This window comes from Copadichromis virginalis, linkage group LG9, assembly GCF_057382275.1.
Source record: "Copadichromis virginalis isolate Kocher_CV1m ecotype Utaka linkage group LG9, C_Virginalis_male_GT1.1, whole genome shotgun sequence".
Classification (NCBI taxonomy): domain Eukaryota; kingdom Metazoa; phylum Chordata; class Actinopteri; order Cichliformes; family Cichlidae; genus Copadichromis; species Copadichromis virginalis.
In genome coordinates, this window is record NC_140626.1 from 26407223 (window position 1) to 26432536 (window position 25314).

At 40.7% G+C, this 25314-nt stretch overlaps 1 protein-coding gene across 1 annotated transcript in view; it reads left to right on the forward strand.

Moving 5' to 3' along the window:
• The window catches only part of kcnb2b (potassium voltage-gated channel subfamily B member 2b), a 100306-nt gene extending 75884 nt beyond the window's left edge, over positions 1-24422 (forward strand). Inside the window, exon 3 of the mRNA XM_085468499.1 lies at positions 18587-24422. Coding sequence (XP_085324625.1) covers positions 18587-20569 — 1983 coding nt within the window. The 3' untranslated portion in view covers positions 20570-24422. The remainder of the gene's footprint in view (positions 1-18586) is intronic.
• The last annotated feature ends 892 nt before the right edge of the window (positions 24423-25314 follow it).

Genomic DNA, 25314 nt, shown 5'->3' on the forward strand with positions numbered 1-25314 from the left:
TTTTTTTACACTGCATCAAATTAAGGTTGATTACGTCGATTAAGCATCATGAGGTGGAGCGTGAGGGGTGGTTCCCTATTTTTTATTTATTTATTTTTGTTGTTGCTGGGAGTTGGAACCCTATTAGTTAGGTTGCTTAATATTTACGCTAAGTACTCTTTAAAATACCAGAATAGGGAGGATGGTGTAGGTCTAAGTTTATTAGATTGATCAGTATTGCTGAACTATGAAATATTTTTTTTGTATACAGGTATAACAGAATAGCTTTAGTGTAGTTGTTGTTTTAAACTTGAGTATGAACTTGCAGACTTGCAAAATGCAGCAAGATATTTTAAAAAAACAGTTTTGTTGATTAAAAAACACTATATCGGATTCATATCGGTATCGGCAGATATCCAAATTTATGATATCGGTATCGGTATCGGACATAAAAAAAAGTGGTATCGTGCCATCTCTAGTAAGAACTAAAATCTAAAGTTATGAATTATAAATGCAGGTTCGCTAAACTTGACCATTAAAGCTTTCATGAGAGCACAAAGATTTCTTTTGTCAACTCTGGTCATACAACACTGTGATTCGGCTTTTGTAGAATACAGCCTATCCGTTTGTTTTCCAAGTTACATCAAGAAAACCGTAAATAAACCAAACAAAGACATCGTTCTTTGATGACATTGCAAAATCAGACTGCTTACGCACAGAGATTTACTCTTTAGCTTCTTTTCCACTGGGCTTTTATTAGAGGGAATAACTTAACTCTGTTGTTTGAGAAGGAAAGACCCTTACATCAAAGAAAGAAAAATGGGAAGATTAGGTCATCGGAGAACATCTCTGTTTTATAACCTTTATGTAACCATAGACGAAATACCTCTGGCTCCTTCTTAATCAAGATATAATTTGCCGGTTTTATTGTGTTTTCTCCTTGTGCTACATGGGAATTAATAGGCTTTTAAAAATGTAGCCTGTGACAGTGTTTGCTTTTTATTACTCTGTAATAACAGTGATTAATGGACACTTAGAACCTTTGCAGCTACAACTAAATATATTAGCAACTCCAGACACTCAGATAGATAGATAGATAGATAGATAGATAGATAGATAGATAGATAGATAGATAGACTGACTTGAAAAAAACCTCAGATTAAAGTTCACAGGTTAGCTGTGTTAGAAGTAGCCTGAACAGAGCTCATTTCTTGTGAGTACATTGTGTCTTTTCTGCCTAACTTTGTCTTGTCTCTTTTCTCTTAAAGACAAACAGTACTGTGGAGCCAATTTTATTAATTAAGGAAATAAATTCATGATCTTTCAGCGTGTGCACAATTTTAATAGGATTATATACAAGTCAAGGTTTAATTGTTTATTCGCTCTTTACAGGATTTTGGTATGAGCACAATATAACATTTATCCTTCCTCTTTGTCACTCCAGCATCATTATCACCCTCTTACTTGTTTCATTTTGTCTTGCTTGGGTAAATCCTGAATTCTGCTGTGGCTAAATAAGAGCATGCTTGTCACATAAAATTTAGCAAGGGTGCAGTAATAAAGGTTTCCTATTCATCATTACAGATTTATACCCAAAATTACTCTATTTAAGAATTTGTAGGCCTACATTTGAAAATAGTAAATACACCTGTCAATTTTATGAAAGGCCAGGGAGTCATTCATGTGTTTGATGAATCCTATTTTCAATCATATGAAATCATATAAATGTGAGAAAGTAGCAACTCTTCAGCTAATGAGGTGCAACCTGCCTGTATTATGGTATAAAGTTTTTGGTTTCTTTTATTATTTTAAACATTTCAGAATTTCAGTATTTTAGCGAGCAGTAACACATCGCTGCTCCGCTTTTAAAGTGTTACAGCACTTAAGCCGGTTTGTTATTATGCTGCATGTATTATACTGTGGACGTCGAATTATGTTTGCACTATTAATACTGACAGCACTCTTCTAAACAGGGAGTTCAAAGGTCACCTTCATCCGCAGAGCTTGTGCTTTGCACATTCAACGTGGCAAATTCTTGCCAGCATGCTGGTTAAAAATGGCTCTTCCGCTTGAAGTGCAGCATTTCTTCTGACAAAACTGTTTCATGGCCCACATGTAGATTTTTTTATGCGTTTGGATTTGTGCATCTACAAGCCTCCCGGGGGCTGTTAACAATATTATCGTCTTCAAGTTTTTGCCTTTAATTTTTGCCTCTTCCTGCGTCTCCTCGTGTATCTTCAACCCTCTAATTCTCTCGTCTCTCATCGTAATCCCACACACTGGGCTGTAAAAACTGTGCTGTGGTGCACTTAACCTATGTACTGCAAAGGTACCATCAAAATACTCAGGATTCACCGTCTGTGTGGTCATGCAACACCAGAAGTTCCCCTTTTTGTGCCTCCTCATCCTCCCGCAGGGGCTTGCAGTTTGGGTTTTTGAATCTGCATGAGCATTAACATCATTCTGTCTGTGTATGATTCAGAATAATTGTAATAGGATTTGAAGTCTATCTTTGGTAAGGATCTAAAGAGGCTGTAAGCAGTTACCTTTTCCCCCATGTGAGGAATAATAGAAAAACAATCTGGTAGGCGTCCAGCTTCTTTTGGCTGTGGGACTATTGTGGAAGCTTATCGTCTTACCGATTTGATAATCCCATACCTGTTCCAATGCAGCTGTGGCGATCAACTGATTTGACTGGACCATAAGCTAGATGGTCACACTGACTCATTTACTTCTGTACAAGTGACCTACACAGAATACACACAAAACTCTACACAGAAAAAGCGCTACTTCGAAAGTTAAGTAAAGTTCAAAGTTAAGTAAATGGACTGGTTCTTATATAGCACTTTTCTTCCTGCATTATGCAGCACACCTCACCAATCCTTCATTCTGTCTAACATTCAGACTCTGATCTGAGGTTATGTGGGGTTATCAGCTTGCCCAAGGATATTTGGCATGCAGACTGGATAAGCCAGGGATCGAACCACCAACCTTACAATTAGTAGATGACTTGCTCTACCTCCTGAGCTAAAACCAATTATTAGTTATACCGCTGCAGGCAAGATGTTAAGTGTTTATGGTTTTCAGATGAGGCATTCTATCCAAAGGATTAAAAATGCTTTTCTAATCCAAAAAAAAAGCAAAAGTGTGATTTGTACCTGATGTTTACGCTATATTTGGTAGTAATTAGCTTGATAAAAACATCACACACAAGATTTTACTGTGAACATGTTGACAACTCAAAGCAGTACACTGTCTAAGTATATCCTCACAACTCAGATGGCTGTAAACTTTTATCTGTGCTAATAAATACAACATAAAATGTAATTAATTTATTCTAGCTTGGGACTTTTTGAATAACATCTGTTAAAAATTTGCTCTTTCTCTCTCCTTCACTTTCATTGTTTCACTGCTCGCAGTCATCTGTGTGCGCCTGCATTTGTGTGTGTGTGTGTGTGTGTGTGTGTATGTGTGTGCGCGCGCGAGTGTGTCCTCATTTGGATTAATTAAAGGAAATCTCCCGTGAAGAGCGGGGGCGTCCCAATCTGGCTTTTCTCAAGGACAAGCAACTTATCAATAATACCCAGGCCTCCACCCCAACCTACGCTACCACCCACTCAGATGTACACACACTCATACTAACGCCATGGAAACAGTCACCCAGTGCCGCTCCCAAGCCTGGTGATCATCACTCTCATTTGCTGTGGAACAAAGGCTGGTAAACGTCTGACTGCTATTACAGCTCCCTTATCAGTGCCCCCTGCTTGTCTCAGCCATGAAGCTGAGCTCAATTGCTCAGTCATTCATACCACTGTTTTTTTTCAATATCACATTTCTATTGTGGTCTGTTGGCTGTTCTTTTGTTGCTGACAACCACTGACTATGATCCAGTATGAGTCATTACAAAAGCAAACATCATGGGAAACTGCAAGGGAGAGAGCAGAGTTGCTCTTCGTAAAAGGGGTTGCCCCGGCTTAGATAATTGCAGAAATCGCTCTAAGGTGTGTATTTGTGTACTCATATGTGCAGATGTACAGTGGGGCAAAAAAGTATTTAGTCAGCCACCGATTGTGCAAGTTCCCCCACCTAAAATGATGTCAGAGGTCAGTAATTTGCACCAGAGGTACACTTCAACTGTGAGAGACAGAATGTGGAAAAAAAATCCATGAATCCACATGGTAGGATTTGTAAAGAATTTATTCGTAAATCAGGGTGGAAAATAAGTATTTGGTCAATAACAAAAATACAACTCAATACTTTGTAACATAACCTTTGTTGGCAATAACAGAGGTCAAACGTTTACTATAGGTCTTTACCAGGTTTGCACACACAGTAGCTGGTATTTTGGCCCATTCCTCCATGCAGATCTTCTCGAGAGCAGTGATGTTTTGGGGCTGTCGCCGAGCAACACGGACTTTCAACTCCCGCCACAGATTTTCTATGGGGTTGAGGTCTGGAGACTGGCTAGGCCACTCCAGGACTTTCAAATGCTTCTTACGGAGCCACTCCTTTGTTGCCCGGGCGGTGTGTTTTGGATCATTGTCATGTTGGAAGACCCAGCCTCGTTTCATCTTCAAAGTTCTCACTGATGGAAGGAGGCTTTGGCTCAAAATCTCACGATACATGGCCCCATTCATTCTGTCCTTAACACGGATCAGTCGTCCTGTCCCCTTGGCAGAAAAACAGCCCCATAGCATGATGTTTCCACCCCCATGCTTCACAGTAGGTATGGTGTTCTTGGGATGCAACTCAGTATTCTTCTTCCTCCAAACACGACGAGTTGAGTTTATACCAAAAAGTTCTACTTTGGTTTCATCTGACCACATGACATTCTCCCAATCCTCTGCTGTATCATCCATGTGCTCTCTGGCAAACTTCAGACGGGCCTGGACATGCACTGGCTTCAGCAGCGGAACACGTCTGGCACTGCGGGATTTGATTCCCTGCCGTTGTAGTGTGTTACTGATGGTGACCTTTGTTACTTTGGTCCCAGCTCTCTGCAGGTCATTCACCAGGTCCCCCCGTGTGGTTCTGGGATCTTTGCTCACCGTTCTCATGATCATTTTGACCCCACGGGATGAGATCTTGCGTGGAGCCCCAGATCGAGGGAGATTATCAGTGGTCTTGTATGTCTTCCATTTTCTGATGATTGCTCCCACAGTTGATTTTTTCACACCAAGCTGCTTGCCTATTGTAGATTCACTCTTCCCAGTCTGGTGCAGGTCTACAATACTTTTCCTGGTGTCCTTCGAAAGCTCTTTGGTCTTGGCCATGGCGGAGTTTGGAGTCTGACTGTTTGAGGCTGTGGACAGGTGTCTTTTATACAGATGATGAGTTCAAACAGGTGCCATTCATACAGGTAACGAGTGGGGGACAGAAAAGCTTCGTACAGAAGACGTTACAGGTCTGTGAGAGCCAGAGATTTCCCTTGTTTGAGGTGACCAAATACTTATTTTCCACCCTAATTTACGAATAAATTCTTTACAAATCCTACCATGTGAATTCATGGATTTTTTTTTCACATTCTGTCTCTCACAGTTGAAGTGTACCTCTGGTGCAAATTACTGACCTCTGTCATCATTTTAGGTGGGGGAACTTGCACAATCGGTGGCTGACTAAATACTTTTTTGCCCCACTGTAGGTTTGAGTTATAGACTTTCATTTGCAAAGCAAGACATCAAAGCACAAAATCTCCACTAATATTTCCATTATTTTCTTGTGAAAACAGCTACATTACACACATGAGAACCACAGATCCCATTCACAAGTTTCTATGGTTACAGAGACAAGCGTCAATATGTTATTGACACCATGGTTGCTAAGCTTCTCTATTTCCCCAGAAGCAGACAGCAAAGTCAAGGTGTTATATGGTGACTGGGCCAAACTGAAATTATAGTATAAACCAGAACTTTGGTGAAAAGATCAACTAGGGCAGCAAAGCAGCGAAGATAAGTCAATGCAGAAGTTCATATAGTCACATAAGGCTGGCTCTGTCTTTAAATTTGGTGCACGGGAGTTAAGAGTAACAAGTAGATGCCAACTAGCCCAGTGGCTCCATACTAGGTGTCACCTCTGCAGATTCAACCCTTACTGTGATGTTGGTGCCATCTGGAGCACTTTCTATGAAGTCATCTGACAAATAATATCACCTGCTGCATGCTTAATTGTAAAAAAAAAAGGCGTGCCAGGGTTTTAATGATTAGAATTTTAGTGATATTTATGTGTTACACACGTATCTGTGTCTGTATGCAGTCAACAATCTGTCGTCTGATCTAAGGATGATCCCTTTGTGCTCCAAAAATGTTGCACCTCCCAGTTTAGAGGTCAGACAGATGGCCTCACACCTGACTCTAAAATACTTTTGTATACAGAGAAGTCATGGTGAACTCAATGACTGCAAGGTGTCCAGGTGTTTTACAGTCACGAGGTGTTGTTGTGGCAGGAAAACCCAAAGCAAAGGCCAAATCACCACCTTTCCACCATCCTCCTTTACAGTTGGCAGGACGTGTTTGTGCCGATATGTCGTGTTTGGTTTTCATCAAACATGGAGCTGTGCATTATGGCCAAGCATCTCCACTTTGGTCTCATTTGTCTTGAGGACATTGTTCCAAGTCAAGTCAAAGTTTATTTATATAGCACATTTAAAAGACTAGTGTGCATCAAAGTGCTTCACAATAAGACCGCAGTGCAGGCAGAACAAATAGTACAATTATACTTAAAATTGCATTTACATGGTGTAGTGCAGGCCGAATGAAAGTCAAACTAATTTGTTTCAAAAGTTAAACAAGTGTGTTTTGAAACGGGATTTGAACGATTGAATTGATTCCGAAGTACGAATTTCAACTGGGAGATTATTCCAGAGTCTAGGGGCAGCGATGGCAAATGCATGGTCACCTCTGGTTTTTAAACAAGACCCTGGTTGCATTAGGGGCAGTTGGCTGGAGGATCTTAGTGCTCTCTTCGGGTTGTACGGATAGAGGAGATCAGTTAAGTAGCTAGGGGCCAGGTTATTTAGAATTTTAAAAGTTCAAGAAATCTTTTGATTTGTTCAGATGCAAACCTAATCCATGTTCTTTTTAGAGGCTTTCTCCTTGCAACCCTTTCAAACAAGCCATACTTGTTTAGTCTTTTTCTAATTCTAATGTCATAAATTTTAACATTTAAGATGCTAACTGAGGCCTGTAGAGTGTGAGATGTAGCTCTTTGGTCTTTTTTTGTTCTTTGGCATTTCAGAGTCTGACCTTGAAGTGAATTTGCTGGGATGGTCACTCCGGGTGCCGTAAAGGTTTTCCACTGATTAATCATCTTTAGAATGATGGACTTAAAACGGTTTTGGAAATATCCATATAACCCTGCAGACTAGCAAACTGCCATAACGTCTGCTTTTGTAGAGGTCCTGATGATCAGTTAATTAAGTGCATCTCATTATGAGCACCTGGCTGCTACTTACCCTCTTAATTTTCTATGGAAGCAGTAATGGTGTACTTAGTTTGTCACATACAGTTTCAGCATTTTGGCTTCAGTTTTGTCAAATATATCATGATTCAGTGTAATATGCCACGTGTTGCCATTGTTCCTCATTTTAACACCTGCTAAGGACCAGATGAGTTTTTATTAAGAGCTGATACATAAAACAAGTATTCTGTAATTTCATCAAATTTCAAGCTTTTTTTAAATTAGTTTTTATTGGCTTTAGCGTTTGTTGCTCTTGCTGTCTGTTGTTTGAGTTTTTATTTACTTATTCACTTACTTGGCTGCTCTTGTGCCTGTCTTGTTTCCCCGTGTCAGCCTCACTCATGAATAAATTCATGCAAACATCATCAGGGTGCATCTCATTAGAAAGAAAACCCATGTTGTCAGTTGACTTGTGGTAAACAGAATTTGGTTTATATTTATTGCAGACTCCCAGCAGAAAGACAGAAAAAGACATTCCAAAAAATGAGGCAAAAATATAGGCTGTGTGCTGAGGCTCGCCTCCAGAATTGTTTTTTTGTGTGTGTGTGGTATATAAGTTAAGAATATTTTAGTGCTGAAGACAAATGTGAAGGCACTGGCCTGTCTTTGCAGGTGAAGCTGTGAAACAATAAGTCAACAAGGTAGAGTGAAGCAGTGTAGTTTTGCAGTGTCAGCGTATAACTTGAAAGAGACTTTGCAAGAGCAACAACTGCAATTGGCATAAAGTGCAGATCTGAAGCCAATAGACACATACTAGTCCACATTTTGAAATGATGGTGTTTAGGTGGATGCTGATGTTGAGGGGAATATAAAAGAAGGGGAGTGCCACTTAGGGCTCAGCATTGTGCTTTCTTCTTTCTTCCTCCTTACACTTGATTGGGATTAGCTGGCTCCTCGGTGACCGCTAGACTTTCTGCAGTCCCAACTGAAAGACAGACACAAAGTGTGTGAAGAATGGAGAGGATAGCTATGGATTATCACAACTCGCTCTTTTGGCATTAAAATTAAGCTTGAAACTTTCTAACCCAACTCCAATGAACCTCCTTGCAGCAAAAAAGACAAAGCTGTAAACATTTTCTCCTCCTTAATTCAGCTCATGGTGGTGAAAAATCTCTCTCTTATGGGCAGAGTCACTCTTGAGTTGACTAAAACAACAGCAAATGACCAGTGGACTAGTAATCCCAGGTGTCAGGGTTCTTTCCAGTTTGAAATATCCTAAAAATGTCCTTAAAGCACCTCCACTTTAAACAAAAAGTTTCCCCCAAACTGCTAATGTTATCTATATATATATTGTTGGCATTCACCATAGCATTTGTACAGGCTGTCAGAATTTTTTGCTTTGAATTACAATGCGCCAAGTAACCTCTCCTTACCCTGAGATCTGTCTCTGTCAACCTGCTGCTCAAAGGGCTTCTGCAGAGCGCTCAGAATGGTAAAGAGGCTCAGCATCACAGAAAAAACTATGTTTAAGTCACAAAGCTGCTTTCTACTCGACTTGCGTTAGTAGTGCTCGGAGATATCTCCATGGTTACACAGTTTGACTCAGACAGCAGGGTGACGCGTAGTCATTGAGGATAACAGGCAGAGGTACGAGAGGGAGAAGGAGGAGGGGGAGAGAAAGGGAGGGATTTTCTTTTTAACCCTCTCGGGCTCAAATTAAACTTTTTGTTGCTAATGCACAACCAAGTCCTGCAGTGGTACTTCTGAGTAAAAAAAACTCATAAAATATGTATGTGTATATATGTATAGTTTTTAACTGTTGCAAATCTGCAACGCCTGCCTTGAGAGGGTTAATAAGAGGGCGTTGTCTCTAAACCATAAGAGCTGGCTCAGTGTGACACTGTGCGTCTTTTTAAGAGAGGTGGCGGCGTTGGCCAGTGTGCATATGCGTGTGGGAGGTGTGTGGAAGAGTGAGTTTTTGCTGCGAGGTTTTCCCAGTCTTATCTGTGAAGGAGAAGCACCCGGGAGAGGTGACAGGAGAGAAAGCACCACACGCGCACACACTTATGCATCTTCTCCACCGCCGCCCCGCCTTTCCCTCCTCCCGCAGCCTCCACACTCAGATGGATGATGTTATCAGGAGACTCGGGGGGAGAGGAAGATGGGAGCTTGTAAGAGATCCTTCCGTGTTGTTATCTGCATATATACAGGCAAGCTCCCCTGCAAGTTATTTGCAGCACTCAGCGCATCATGAATATTAACTGTTACATGGTCCAAGTGTTTGTTTCTGCTTCCTCCCTCTGGTCTATACCTCGAGGAAGTGTTGATTATGGTGCCTTGCCCTATGTGATTAACACACTGATCACTACACAGGCACAGGGGCTAGCACACTTAGCGGTAATTATACTTAGCCCTGCTGACTGCTCTCTCCAGCCTTGGCTCTGTAACCCCCTGAAGAGACAGAGCTGAGGGAAAGCAGGACACATGGCTGAACATTATTAAAAACGTAAGAAAGTAATCTGTTGTTGTTGTTGTTTTTTTCTTTAAAGAAAGAAAAACCGTCATATGCTCCTACAGATAAGATGAAAATTATGACGTATAAAGTAAATGTATGTATGTGTGTTGTGGTAGGTACTGGCTTTATCTGTGGACTGCCTTCTGCTCTCTTCTCTCGGGGGGAGGATGTCAGAGGCACAGAGGTTAATAATGCTGTCATGCCATAAGGGCCTAAGGCTTGTTCATCGTAGAAATACACACACACAAAAAATTGCCATAGCAGCAACAAAGTAATGATAACAGGAGACAAAAGGCATAAAAACACGCAGACTTTCAGCTCTGCCTGTCTCGTAGCTCATGGCAAGTTCTTACATATTTTACGAGTAGTGGAATTAATTTTATAGGATTTTTCTCCTGATAGAAGTAGTATATTTTGTTTATTACTGCAGGTTTTAAAATTGTGAGGATTTGGCATAATTGCATAAGTTGATTCTGCTATATTTGTAATTTCCACTGTGTAATAGGAAATACAACTTTATGTCAGCCTCACAGTCAGTACAGCCTGCACTTTGCCCGCCTTCTCTCTCTCGCTCTCTCTCTCTCCTTCGCTCTCTGTCTCTTTTTCTTCCTGACATTTGTCTTGTGAAAGTCATGGGCCGTGTTTGGCTGCAAAGTGGCTAAGAGGGCAGCAGTGTTGGACTGATTACAGAGGAAGGACAGAGAGAGCCAGACGAAAAGTCGAAGAAAGATTGGTGTGATTTTGAAGTTTGCCAGAAGAACTGAGAAAGCTGAAAGCGTTGATCTCTCTAAGACATTGACCTGAAACTCAGTTTGTTCTTTACGTTAAAGTCTTTGTGGTGCTTTCTGCATGTCTTTCCTCGCTGCCCTTCCTGGGAGGCCCGGTCTCTGCAGGAAACACTTTTGCAGCCAACTATTAATTTGCCAAACTGCTGAGTCGACGACCAAAATAGCACCACGCTATGGGACATCTTTTTTTAATGGACTCGTGAAGCATTGTTCAAGTGCAATCATATCTCTCCTAAAGACTGTACTGGACGTAGAGATCAGATAACTTAGGTAGATGACTGTGTTACAGGATGGAATATGCGTTAGGGATCTATTTCAGTCAGCAGATAGCGCAAGGATGCTATCAGAGCTTTGAATAAATCCATCTCAGGCCCTAACTGAAGAGTTACAAAGTTTCTCTCAAAGTTGGGAGAGAAACATGACCTAGCTGTCCTAGCTGACTCATGATGTCTCATGATCTTAAGGTGGTGCTACTGTAAGTGTGCAAATGTATTTAGTGGCAGCTCACTCATAAATGTTGAATTTTACCTGAGTGCTGTGCTGCATTGTGACCTAGTAAAGGTACATTGGTCAGCTTTGCTGTAATAGGCTTCCCTGTTTACTTATTAATAAAATATAATGTTTATTAACTCAGTATTAACTTGATAGCATTAGTTGAAAATGACATTTCATTGTCAAAAGCACAAGCTACATGTTAGCATTCTCAGCTAATTAATTTAGCATCTACAGCAGTAACCTATCAGTACTTTACAATGATGCCAACAGTAAATAATTTTCTAACCATAGAAATTTCGATCATTGAAAACATCTTGATTTTTTAGCAGAGTCAGAGAAAGTCTGTTATATCCGCAGTGTGGAAAAATCATCTTTTGGCCTAAAGTTGAAAGTAGGCTGCACTTACCATTAGCCAAATGCTATGCTCTCTCCTCTGGGGACAGCAATCCACAAATCATCCATCCCATCAGAACTGTATGCTGCCAAGCTAATCAAATTGAGCATAACATTAGTTCAGGCACCCCTCGAAGTCAGGCTCATCTGCAATCCCAGTAGAGCAGCTGAAACCACATAAGCTGATGGCTCAGATACCCGTCTACAAGTCTAATTGGCTGTCTCATATAGGACAAACTTCAGCTCTCCTATACTTGCAGCACAAGTGCAAGCTGCTCTGCAACCCACCTTCACTTTTTACATCGTATTTGGTTTAGTTAATGTCACTGAGGTCATGGAAGGACAAGAAGGTCCCAGAAGAGAGCCATGCTGGCGAATATAAATTACAGCAGACTGAAATGCAGTGAAATACAGTGATCATGACTGAATTTGTCTTATCATTGTTGGTATGCTTTTGAGATAGTTTGGCATTGCAAAGCAGTGATTCAAACTCGTGTCAGTTGGAGATTTTGCACACCTGAGTTACATGCAGGCCTATTTTCTGCTCTGTTTATGCACTGCATTAGGGTTCAGAGATAATAAAACAGCCACGCTCATATTGGAAAATTTATGGCGGCCTACTTTTTTGCTCGTGAATCATTAAAGAAGTGATTTATAAAAGAATTGGACCTATAAGCAGAATCAATAATGGCACTGGTTTCAGTGAAAGCTTATCAATATCCATCCCTCTGCATATCCATGCCTCCGGAGTGCAACACGGCAACAAGATGACTCTGGTGCACTTCTCTCTTATTGCTGTTGTTTAATTGAATTAGTAAAAGTCTTAATGAGCTTCGCCTAATGTGTCGTTTGAACAAACACCAAAGGAGGAATTGTCAGCACATTGTGTCAGCTAATGCGTGAATTTCTATGTATGATCTTTCAAACTGCTAATCATGGGCATGTCACTCAGTCCAAATTGCCTCTAAGCTGTAATCGAGCACCACATGCTGACACACCATAATTGTGTTGCCTTTTCTGTGCAGGCATGTTTGTGCGCCTATTGGATGAATGTACTCTATAAATATTTCATACTAGCCCACTTCCCTCCCTGCTTCATCAAAAAAGGGAAAAAAGAAAGAAACACACAAACAAATATCCCTCTGGTATAAATAAAGCCTGGACAAAAGTGAAAGGGCTTTGAGGGGGAGTGTGAAAAGCTTGCGCAGAAGAGTGTGTTTTACAAGACGAAAGCAGGAAACAGTGAAGTTTAGCAAAGAGATCAGACACTGCAGCCAGAGGGTTTTAGTGGGTCTTTCAATATTTTTTCACCTGTCATATTTTGCCTAAAAGTTAACTTAAAAAGTTGGGTAACAAAACGTGCAGATGGCCTACAAGCAGATGAGTCCTGGTTATTGATTAAGGTTTCTTCTCATACACTGTCAGGCCCACTTGAGCATTATTTGTGCTGCTGAATGAACCCAGCACAGTTTCAACATAAACACTGGCTGGAACCTTCTGGTTTCTTCGTGCTGCATGCCTCCAGCAAGGATAATATGAAGGTGACAGCGAGTTCTGCATCCCCTGTTGATGTTGCCGTGCTTTGCAAAATAATCAACAAGATAAAATGTTTACATGCAGAGATCGTCTCTCACACTGATTGTAAGACACCTCACTGAGATTGACCCTGAAGACGTGACTTAAATCACAACGTGACTTCTGGCGAAAGCTCCCGAGCACAGTTGGGGCACATAATATATTCTAGCTGACTGATAACAAATTAAATTGTATGTGACACAGAGCGGTGATACTGCATTATGCTTAGACACATTGGTCATATCCACTGCAATTATTGACTGCACTTTGAGCTGTCAAAAGTTTAAGAATAGCTCAGTAGATTTCAGAAAATAATCAGTATTCATTATCACGCATCCAACTCTGGAGTCTCTAAAAACTGTAGACCAGACGGACACTGAACTGGTTTATTTTTCTCATTTTGTTGCAAATTGTAAAAAAAAGCAGTTTTGGACACATGAAGTATTGTACCAGTTTCAAGAAATTCATTTGGATCAGATTCATCGTTTTATTTTTTGTCCCCAGTGCTTTATGAACTTGGTAATTTTTTCTGCAGACTAATGGCTTTAGAATTGAGGCTGAAATCGTAATGGCTGGGCAGTTCTCCAAACCTCTCTGAACCTCAGAGGATCTACGGAACAAAACATTTGATGGCCAACAAATATCACCATCTCTTTCTGTTTTTCTCTTGCTCTCCCTTTCTTGGTGAATGCCTTGGAAACTGGCCATAGTAAAGGCACTCAACCAGACAGAATGGTGTAGGAAGGGTGGGGACCCCCCCTGCTTTGCTGCTGATTTATATTTGGTCTCTCTAAGGGTGTGTGTATTTAAGTAATATTCCAGCTATGTGTCTTATCATGTTTGTTCACTGCTTCCATTAATTGTTGTCAATTGCTAATTAGCAGAATTTATGCACAAAGGGGATTATACCTACATCCTGCATGTGCATCTAATAATGAGAATAATAGCGCAGTGGGCACGTGTAAACTTAATAAAGTAATTCATTACGTTAGCAAAGTAGACTTTGCACAAAGCCAAGTTGTCATGTGCCATCCAACATCTTATGGGGTCATAACACTCGAAGAGATATAGACCAAGAAGATTAAATACCACACAACTCCTGAAATCAATCCACATTACCATAGCCATAATCATCTGGATTGATTCTGCAGCAAAAAATTATCATACCTGAGGAAAGGCTCAATTTGTCAAGCGCAAATTGATGAACCAAGTGGGGGAGGTTTGGCCAGTGGGGACTTGTGGGGTGGATCTTAGTCCATAAGAGCTTCGGGCAGGGTTATCAATAGGTTCTTGCTGGACTTGGCTCAGTGTCCATAATTTGATGTGTACACAATCAATAGCCTCCACCTAGCTGGCAGGTGGGCCACTGGTGTGGTGCAGAATATTTTTCATCCTCACAAGAGCTTTCCCCTCTCAAAGTCAGGAACGATGCGAATGCAGGCAGAGGAGGGACGTAGTTGTAGTTGTGCAATCATGAGCTGCCACTGATGACAGGACACTTATAGAAGAGTTAGTGCCTCTATTGACGACCTCTTGAGGAGGATGTAGAAAGGTGATTCTTGCAATTTCAGGAGAAGTGGTTGAGATGACAGATGGCTGAAGATAAAGCTCAAGAGAGGCACAGAAAAGCGACTCAAGAGGGCTCTTAATGCCATGACTCCTGCATGTTTTCTCCTCTGGATCAACTTCACTCCCCATTCTCTGTCCACCCAGGATATCTTCAATTACTTTTAAGGATCTGCGGAATTAAATCATGAGGAGAGTGTGTTTGCTACAGCTAAAGAGCATTTGCTTATTTTAGGTTTTTTTGGTGACAGTACCTGTTCCAAATGTAACCTCTTGACATCGTCATCTGATTGTTGGGTTTTTCTCTGTGTTGTTGTCGGGTCTTTACCTTACAAAATAAAGTGCCTTCATGTGACTGTTGTGATTTGACACTTTATAAAAACTATTGCACTGAATTGATCTGAACCACCTTCTGCTCAGTTGTTATGCATTCTCTGCTACATGTGGAGCCAACAGTGCTACAGTTGGAGCTGCTTTGTTGTGAAAAACCACATGACGGCTTCATGTTTCAATTATCCCCAACATCTTTTTATGTATTAACTTTTCATATAAGGAAATAGTTTATCTCCAAATACCAGGAAAACTGTGATAGTCCTACCATGTATCGGTTGAGCTCCAAAAGTAAGACATGACACTCAGAACTTTATTTTGTTAGTCGTCTCCCTCATTGTAAATCTCAAAGTGAACCAGCTTCCCAGTGCAGTCGTGCTAAGCTGTCTGTTTTTTTTTTTTCCGTGGGTGATCTGCTAAAAATGCTTAAATGTATGAAAGCAAGACAGCTACCAAGAGCAATGCACATTAGGTGATCCAAGATGAGCACACCTCATGGGCGTGAGCTCATCACATAACATACTAACCAAAATAATGCAATGTAAAAATGCAGGTATTATTCAAATGTTTCTTTCTGGGAGCAACATGACAACTCAGATCAAAGGGAGAGAGCTCAAGGAAAATCGATGTTGTGACATCAGGCCAAACTCCTCTCCTGTGAAGTGATTGACTCTATGAGGTTTTAAAGAATAGGCAAATCTTCTCTGCATACATCTGAAAGTCCATGTGATGCACATTACAACAAAAGTCTGCCATACAGACCCACTCGTGTGTACGATTTGGCCTGATTGTGCTCTTATTATTCAGAGCACAATGGAGAGGGAGTACAGCAGCCCGATTGGTCACAGGCAGCTAAAGTATGTCAAACACCAGCTAATCATCTCCATGCATTGACCGCCCATCTAAGCCAATCAGGAGCAGCAAATATATTTTGATAGATGAGTATAAAATTAATGTATATAATAAAGTTATAATTACCAGTAGTTTGATATTTAACTTTCTTAATTGCTTTTAAATGAAATTGCTTCATTTTAACACAACAAGCATTCACCGTTTTGCCAAGGTGCGTGCAGGCACATCGGTCAGTGGTGGAACTGACAGATAGTTTAATCTCAGTTATCTAACAGTTCAGAGAGAAGCTCCACAGATTAGAAAGTGGCCGCATCTGTGAAAAATCTTCTTTCACTTCCTGTGTCTGTTAGCCTTCGTCCTCACAGTCACGTCTAGGTCAACCGGCTTTACTGTGCTTTCTTTTTTTTATTTTGTTCTTTGTTTTTTAATCCACCACTCACGACATTTGATGCTATACTTAATGCAACCGCGGATGCAAATCATGAGAAAAGAGGAGTCCAAGTAATTGATCTTTTTAACTACTCCCACTCAATAACAGTAGGTTAATGCAAGCCACCTCAGCGCTTCTTATCCCCGAGCTTACACGGCATTTACCGAACACAGGTTGCTTGGGTGTGTGAAAGTGAGACAGCGGGGCTATGGGTCAATGAAAACATTAATCAGTTTGTCTCTGTCTGTGTGTTTGTGTCCGTGCTCGCATGTCCATTCTTTCAGCTGTTCATAGTGTAGCTTTTGAAGTATGGAACAGCAGAAGATTAACTGTGTCCTCTGAGGCAGTTAATGTAAAATCTAAATAAAGAATCGACCTCTGAAGAATGACTTACCTCTTGCCTGCACGTCAGTAAATCTTATTTACATATACTCCGCTCCATACTGTACCACATCAGAAAATCATCTGTGTAAGACACAGTATACCCCCAAAATTATTATCTCGTGCTCTTATCTGCTCTTCTACCTTGTTGCTGTTCAGAAACAAGAGTACAAGCAAAGGTCTTCCGATCAAATTGTTTGGCAGCAGGGAGTGAGCCTGAAATGCGCTTGCCAAAAAGTTGAGGGGTATGGAAGCAATCTGCGTCCTTACTATGACTCCACAGCTCAGTGCCAAGCTTGCCCTGAGTTGCCTCACTTAGCTGCTAATAGGTTTAACCTAATCAGTACCAGCATTCATTTAGCGATAACACTTCCGCTGCTGAGCCAGGACACCACCTTCTTTATTCTGCTTTATGATTCCATTTTTCCTCTGCATTAGTAGAAGAGATCCTGCTTTATTTAAAAACAGCAACAACAAAAAAAATGCATTTATATATGTTTGCTTCAGGAAATGCCACTAGCCTTCTGACCACTTTTTCCAGCTTGTCATTGTTAGCCACAGGCTAATGGATGGACTACAGAAGTGGTTGACCCCTAACCACTGCAAGAAAGAAAAAAAAGTATTGCCAATATGTAATATTTGCTAAATTAATGAAGTCTCTGCGGAGATACTGTGAGCGTCTCCAGACTACACATTGTAAATTTATGTAAGATCATCAATGTGTTCTGCAACTTAATGTGATTTGTGATTAGTATTCAGCGTGCCTTGTTTTCCTATTTGACTGAGTCGCTTCAATCTCTCTTCATTACATTTTAATAGGCTTTATATTGCTCGAGTCACAGAGGGCTTTGCACAAAAGAATGCTAATTTTTCACGTCCTGGATTTCAGTCGATGTTGTGATGCAGGGTTGCACCGAGTGTAGTGCAGAGATGCTTCACCTGTGTGGGAAGAGACGCTCAGCTGAGCAGAGTTGAACTGGAGAGGAATAAAAAGAGGACATCAGCTAACCCCAGCAGCATTGTAAAGAGTTTTATGTGTAGTTGCAGCGCAAGAGGGAAGATATTCAGCTCATCACGTAACATAATGTCTTCGCCATATATAGATGACACACTTGTTTTATAAATATTCAATCATAGTCAGTACATCCTTAGATGTACTGCCAGATTTAATCAATCAGTTTCTATAAATCCTCATCGAGATAAAGAGCTGCAGCTAAAACTCAGCTTTATGCTGTGCTGACCTCATGGCATTATAAAAGATTATTATTATACCCATCCCCTCACTGTTCAAATGAGCATACGGGAAACAATATTTTCACTGTATGTTTCATAAGAAGAAACAATATTTGTAAAGCTTTGTACATTTTTTAAAGTGAAAGTAATGAATGAAAGGGGAAGTTTTAGACATTTGCCAACAGATGGCGCCAAAATCCTTTTATTCTTTCATGTGGTGTAGATGGGACTACACACACACACACACATACACTCACGTGCGCGCTCACAGTTATTGTCTAAACAGATTTCTGCCCTACTTACTACCCTTATTTAAATGACTTCTCAGTCAGTAAGCTCCGCAATGCTTCATTCATTTAATCACTCATTGGTTCCTTGTGTCATTTTCCATTATCTTTCTGACCTATCCTTATGTAATACTCTAGCATATTCTATATTCTTTATATGGATAATGGAGCTCTGATATTCATGAGCACGCCCACAGTGCCTTTGAACCAAAGACAGACCCTCCATTAGATTCATATCATATACTGGAGACCTTTATTTATACATCTTTTAAAATCCTTAATGCAAATCAGGCAGCCCTGATTATTCAGAGTGTGTCCTCTACCAGTGTTAAACTAATACTTTCTTCATTTCTGTCTCTCTTTTCAGATTCTAGCCATCATATCAATACTGTTTATCGTCCTCTCCACCATCGCACTTTCCCTCAACACTTTACCAGAGCTCCAGCACAAAGATGAGTTTGGCCATTTCAATGATAACCCCAACCTGGCCCATGTGGAGGCCGTGTGTATTGCCTGGTTCACCATGGAGTACCTCCTTCGCTTCCTGTCCTCTCCGAATAAGTGGAAATTCTTCAAAGGCCCACTTAATGTTATTGACTTGCTGGCCATTTTGCCCTACTATGTCACCATATTCCTAACAGAGTCGAATAGGAGTGTGCTGCAGTTCCAAAATGTGCGTCGTGTGGTGCAGATATTCAGAATCATGAGAATACTGAGGATCCTGAAGTTGGCCAGGCACTCCACGGGGCTCCAGTCTTTAGGATTTACTTTGAGAAGGAGCTACAATGAACTGGGGCTACTTATCTTATTTCTTGCCATGGGCATCATGATATTTTCCAGCTTGGTCTTCTTTGCTGAAAAAGATGAAGATGCCACCAAATTCACCAGTATTCCTGCCTCATTCTGGTGGGCCACCATTACAATGACTACAGTGGGCTACGGTGACATTTACCCACAGACGTTGCTTGGAAAGATTGTAGGTGGACTGTGTTGCATTGCAGGTGTGCTTGTCATTGCCCTACCAATCCCCATCATTGTAAACAACTTCTCTGAGTTCTACAAAGAGCAGAAGAGGCAGGAGAAAGCCATCAAGAGAAGGGAGGCTCTGGAGAGAGCCAGAAGGAATGGTAGCATTGTGTCAATGAACCTAAAAGATGCCTTTGCTCGTAGTATGGAACTGATAGATGTAGCGGTAGATAAAGGAGAAAACAAGACGCCTCTTGAGAACCATCTGTCGCCTAGCCGCTGGGGCAGCCATACCAGGCATGCCTCTTCTGAAATCCATCTGAAATCACCTGACAAAAGAAACCCAGAGTTTCTACCCGAAAGTTCTCCCCATCACATAACCATCACCACAACTGGAAGTCCACAGCGGACAAGCAGGACCCCACAGCACCTTAGTGCTCAAATACTGGAGGAGATGTACAGTCAAATAACCAAGTCACAGTCCTTCAGCAATCTCAACACTACAAGCTCCATGAGCACTCTGAGCACAACTATGACTGCCCCGGCATCACCGAAGAAATCCCAGAGCCCTGAATTTGCATTAAAAGAGGAGGTGGGGATGGAGATGAAGGAAGTCCAGCCCTCCTTGCCAGAAAACTTTGGAAGCTGTTCAGCTGGCATCGAAAAACAGAGCTCAAACTCAGGCGAGGAGGATGCTAGATCATGTCATATCAGACACCCCAGGGCCCCGCCACCTCTGAATCTTAGCTTACTGAGGCCCAGTGATGACCAGAGGTTTCTTAAAGATGGTCTCTATGAGTCTGTCAACCCAAGTGATGGATCAGAGCTCTACATAGACGAAGGGGAAAGCTTTAACAGTGCTGTGGAGAATATCCAGGGCTCTCCAAGACGGATTAATCCTCTAAAAATAAAAGGGTTGAAGGTCAATTACACAAAGACCTCTGCTGAAGGCCCTCTGACACCACCCAGTACTACTTCTCCTGGAGACATCAGCTCCAGCATCCTGGAAGATGAGTCTCCAGTGGGAGAGACATCACCACTCATCCCTAGTTCAGAGGGGCTTCTTCCAGTCACAATGGAAGACGTCTGCCCTCTGGCCCCTAAGAGGCTGGTGGTGGACACCCCACCAGGGGATGAAGATTCACAATCCACAGAGAATCATGAGGAGAAGCACCTGATGGAGGTGGCGGGAGCAGCGGTTGCACCATTGTCACCCAAGACAGCAGCACAAAATAGCACCCAAGGTGTGGTTGGGGCAGGCGAGGAGGTTAAGCCTGACAGCAACCAAAGTGGACACAAAGTAGAGAACCACATGTTTACATCCGATATCCACCTGATACCCGGGGATGGCAGCCTCTCTCCAACATGTGAAACCAGCATGTGAATGTAAGGGACATTTGAGGGACAACAGACCTAGTACAACCTCAGCCTGAAGTTTGGGAGAGCAGGGAGGAAAGTCAAGGGTGCAGCGGTGGCGAAAGATCTTTTTGCATGGCATGACAAGTCTCTTATACTTGTGTTGTTGTTGAATTGCAGAAAAAGAAACTGCAGTGCTTTGTGCAGATCCTGGAAAAACAGTGGGCTCAAAGAGGACACTTTTGAGAAACAGAGAATTCATCAAATCACGTACACGCAGGTCCTCCAGATGTACATAACGTCTCCTTTTCTAGCAAAAGAAGGAAATGCACAGAGGAACTGTAAAAGCATGCTTTTTTTTTAAAAAAAATCAAAGGACAGATATTTTACGGTGCTTAGTTTGCTGAAAGCGCTCCACTGTAAATACTAGGACATCTAAGGCAATGACAATGCACAAGATGGCAAGGGAAGACAGTCACTGAGGGTACTAATATTTGTAATGTGAAAAAGAAGGGGTAGGGGTTTGGATAGACAGCCCTCAGATTGGGTGTTGCATCGTAGCGACCTATAAAAAAAAAGAAACATATCATTACCTTTTGTGGCAATGCAAAGTGTTCTCATGATGGCCCTGTTTCTTTGTTTTGTTTCGTTTTTGTTTTGTTTGGTTGTTTTTTTCTCGTGAATAACAGATGAAACTGTAACGTTGAGATTAATATATTTGTTTTTCATAGAAGCTGTTGAACTTTCAGTTTGAGCATCTTTGAATTCATGAATGTGGGAAAGAAAGATAAAAACACCTTGAATTCTCTCTAAAAAAAAAAAAAAAAAAACACCAAAAAAAAACACCTGTAGTTGCCAAGTATTTATCAAACCAGTAAGAAGATGAACTATCAGACACTAAAGCTACTGACAATATTTATCACGAGATTTAAGATGCTCCTCGTTCAGCCTTTTGATTCCATCCAAATCAGAGGAAATGATCTTATTTACTCTCTAACATCAATTATATAAATAAATATATCTATCTATCTAAAAGTAGTTTTAAGAATGAAACGTGATAAGTAGGGCTAGATTGGTTGTAGGAAAAGTCTACAATATGTAGGTGAGACTCCATTTAAAAAAACAAAAAAAAGAGGTAAGACTTATTATTCACCAAGGTAGATTTGGTCATTAACACAGATATATGCGTTACACTATCATTATCTATTTTGGCTTTTTAAAAGGGGTAGATTACAACAACAAAAAATGACAGTATTCCTTCTGATATCAATGGACCAAATCAAGCACACTGGCAAGCTTTCTGCTATCTCGAATGCATTATAGCATATATGGTAATAACATGTATTTTGACAGTAGGTATGCTTTTGGAGTTTTTTTTTCATTATAGTTTGTTTACCTGCATTGTGTTCATTGGCCCATCCTCAGCAGCCTCATGTCAATGTTGACCTTTGTTCCATACTACTGCAACTTTACCCAATCCTGCTGATAAGTTTAAGGCATTTTTTTGTATATCTGTGGTGTCTCGGACTGTAATTTATCGTGTTTTATTGTGAACAATTTTCAGTCAAACTTAAACCCAAAGGATTTTTTTTTCTCTCGTCGTCTCTCTTGCTTTTGTTTTACACTGACTGAAAATATGTCTGTTCTACGTTGCCTTTGATTCCAATTTATTGCTGGAATATTTGTTTATTTCTTTCGGCGTGACACATGTCGGCGTAGACTAGCGAGGAGTTTGTGAAAGCCACACAAACCGGAATGGCAGTGATAGGAAGGAACGTGGGTGAACTATTTTGTTGTTTTCTTTCTTGTTATCATTCTTTTTCGCTAATCATATTTTGGTTGTTTGTTTGTTTTACTGAAAGGTGTGGAATGTGCAATATCGCATACTGCAATCTATGCAGGCCAAGAATTGTGGCACTTTATTTTATGTCTATGGGAATTTGTAAGTGTACAGGCAAAATTTACTTGTATTTTTCAGATGTTATATCTTTAATATGAGGCAAAAAGAGTATTACGACTACTAGGATCTCACAAACAATGCAAATGAGAATCTGACTTTTACTTTTTCGTATTGCGTGACTGGCAAAATGCTGTTGAGCACCTTAAAGCCAGGTATTAATGGACCTCAAATTTGATTATCTGTCGGAATAAGAATCCAAATTGACCACCAGGGCCTTTTATACTCCTGTTAGATTTACATAAAAAAAATCTAGCAAATGTGTGGAAGATATTAACATTATCTAATTTTAATGGCCACAAACAAACAATTTTCTGTTTTTTGTGAATTATCGTGGAGAATGAGTCTATTTTTTCTAAACCAAAATGGAGCACGACCACAATTTCCTGCCATATGGTGGTTGAAATGATGCGTGCCTTTTCATAACACGGCTGTTTATGAGAAGGTAGCGAGTCATTTTGCTTTGTTCATATAGCACTGTACAGAAAAAAAATTCTAATTTTATAGGAAAAATCAGGTCTTTATGTAATAGAAACAAGTAATGATATTGAGTTCTCAGGTTTTCTATAACTCTCTGATGTTCTGATTGGATAGATTATCTGTTTTGTTTTGTTTTTCTTGAACAGCTAATGTCAGCTAGCTGCTTCTGTACTTTTTGAGAAGTGTTGTTGTCAAAATCCACTTCGATGTCTTGGCTTCCAGAACAGGGAGCTGCAATATTTCTCCCTTCTTCTGAGTAATGTGTGTACCACATTCAGTATCCACTCCCATCAGTCTTCGGAGAGGCAGGAAGAAGTACAAACAAAGGGATGGGCATCTGACCATTAAGGGAGGCAAAGAGGGAGCGCAGCTACAGCCAGGAAGAGATCCCTGCTGTCTCTGAGCTGATCCATCTGATTATTTCCCATGCTGACACCAGTGAGTGCTCCGGGCCCTCCGGCTTCAGAAGCTCTAACCCCATGGCATGCCCTCAGGAATAGCTACGAGTGGGTAAAAACAAGGCGAGGACAAGAAAAGAAATGGTTCTCCCAAATGGTTACATTGTGTCAGTTGTGGTCCATATTTTCTTTCTTTTGTCTGTGTACATACGATTTGCCCAAAGTAGCATATTCTGACTCAGTGTTCAGAGATTCATGTGAGACCTCATGGAGTTACCTTTGTGATATTACCGATCCCTCATCAGAAACTCAGATTCTTTGGTATTCTCTGAAGTAAAATGCGGAGTCAGCGGTGGTCTTCGTTTGAATTTTCATCTCTTTTTTTTTTCTTTATAATAAAGGGAGGTTAGATCGTAACCTTCTTGTTTGTAAGCTTGTACTTTTTTTCTGTACTCCAATTAATCCTTCATCCCTTGTTTGTAGTAATCATGTCTCTGTGTTAGCCTCGAGTAATCTTTCATTTTGACAGGTAGGGTAGAGAAACAAGGGATTTGGATTGATCAGCTGTATCCCCTCCGGATAAAGTTTGTGTGGATACTGCAGCTAATTCTGTGAACTGACAGCAAAAAGGACTGTGCTCTGTCTTACTGTCTCATGATGGCGTATTCATCTGTGATGCTGTACAGAGTGGAAACGTCGTGTCTTTACCCTCTCTGAGAGAATGGGTATTGTCCGTGTCACTCATACCTGCTTACCTTGCTCCTTAAAATGCAAACAGCATCATTGTTTGTCCTTATATCTCTGTATATTCTGCCTCCTCCATTGTTTTTTCTGTTCAGCTTTGAGAAAGCATTATCATCAAGACACATCCTGACCTACAGACTGTTTCTGTACAAAGCAACATCTTTGTATGCATGTAGTAGTCTGAACAATTATGTGACCACAGAACACTTTGTTATGGTATGTATGTCAACATTTGTGTAGAGCATTGTTCCTCATTACGTCTATTAGCATATGCAGAATAACAAATAAATGTATAACTCCTGCGTTTGTGTGTTTGGTGTTCCCTGCTCTGCATGTGAGATGATGATTGTAGGCCAGGAAAGTAAAAAAGAGGGGGAAAAAAAGTTTGAATCAGGACACCAATTAAAATAATATGTTGCATTTGCTGCAAGAAAGCAAAGTTGTTTTCCATATACAGAAGTGTGGACAACTCAGCAGTTTGGCTGGTTGATAAATGATTTATTACAGAGCGGAGATGCGTTTCGTTCGATGCAATTAATGTAAGTGTGCATTTCCAGGCATGTTCCAATGCAACTAAACAACATTTACAGTGTGTTTAGAGGGAAATGCATTCTCTGTCCAATAATAATTTGCAATGTAAAAACCAGTTAAGCCCAAATAAGGCTCGTGGTGTGGTGGCAGAGGCATTCACATAGTTTCTTCGCTTCTAGTGTGGCAACAATTTTACTTAGTTTTATATTTTTTCTGTCTTTAACTTTATCTTTATGGCCATTTTAGGTTAGTTTAGGAATATAATTATTGGGTTAGGTTAAATAGTTACACTTTAGGTTTCTGTTAGGTTTAGGGGAAAAGGTCATTTCTGATTAAAAAAAAACATACTTACAGTGTTAACTGCATGTGAAGGTTCTCATTCAATTCAATTTTATTTATATAGCACCAAATATAGCACCTTAAAGTGCTTTACATTTTAAGGTAAAGACCCTGCAATGATACAGAGAAAATCCTAACAAGCATATGACCCCCTGTGAGCAAGCATTTTGCTGACAGAGGGAAGAGAAAAGTCTCTTTTAACAGGAAGAACCAGGCTTAAGGAGGGGTAGCCATGTACCCCTTGGCTTGTTAGGGGTGAGGGGAGGAAGATAAGTCACTGATTTGCTGGATTACCAGGTGGATAAGTTAAGATAATATAATTAC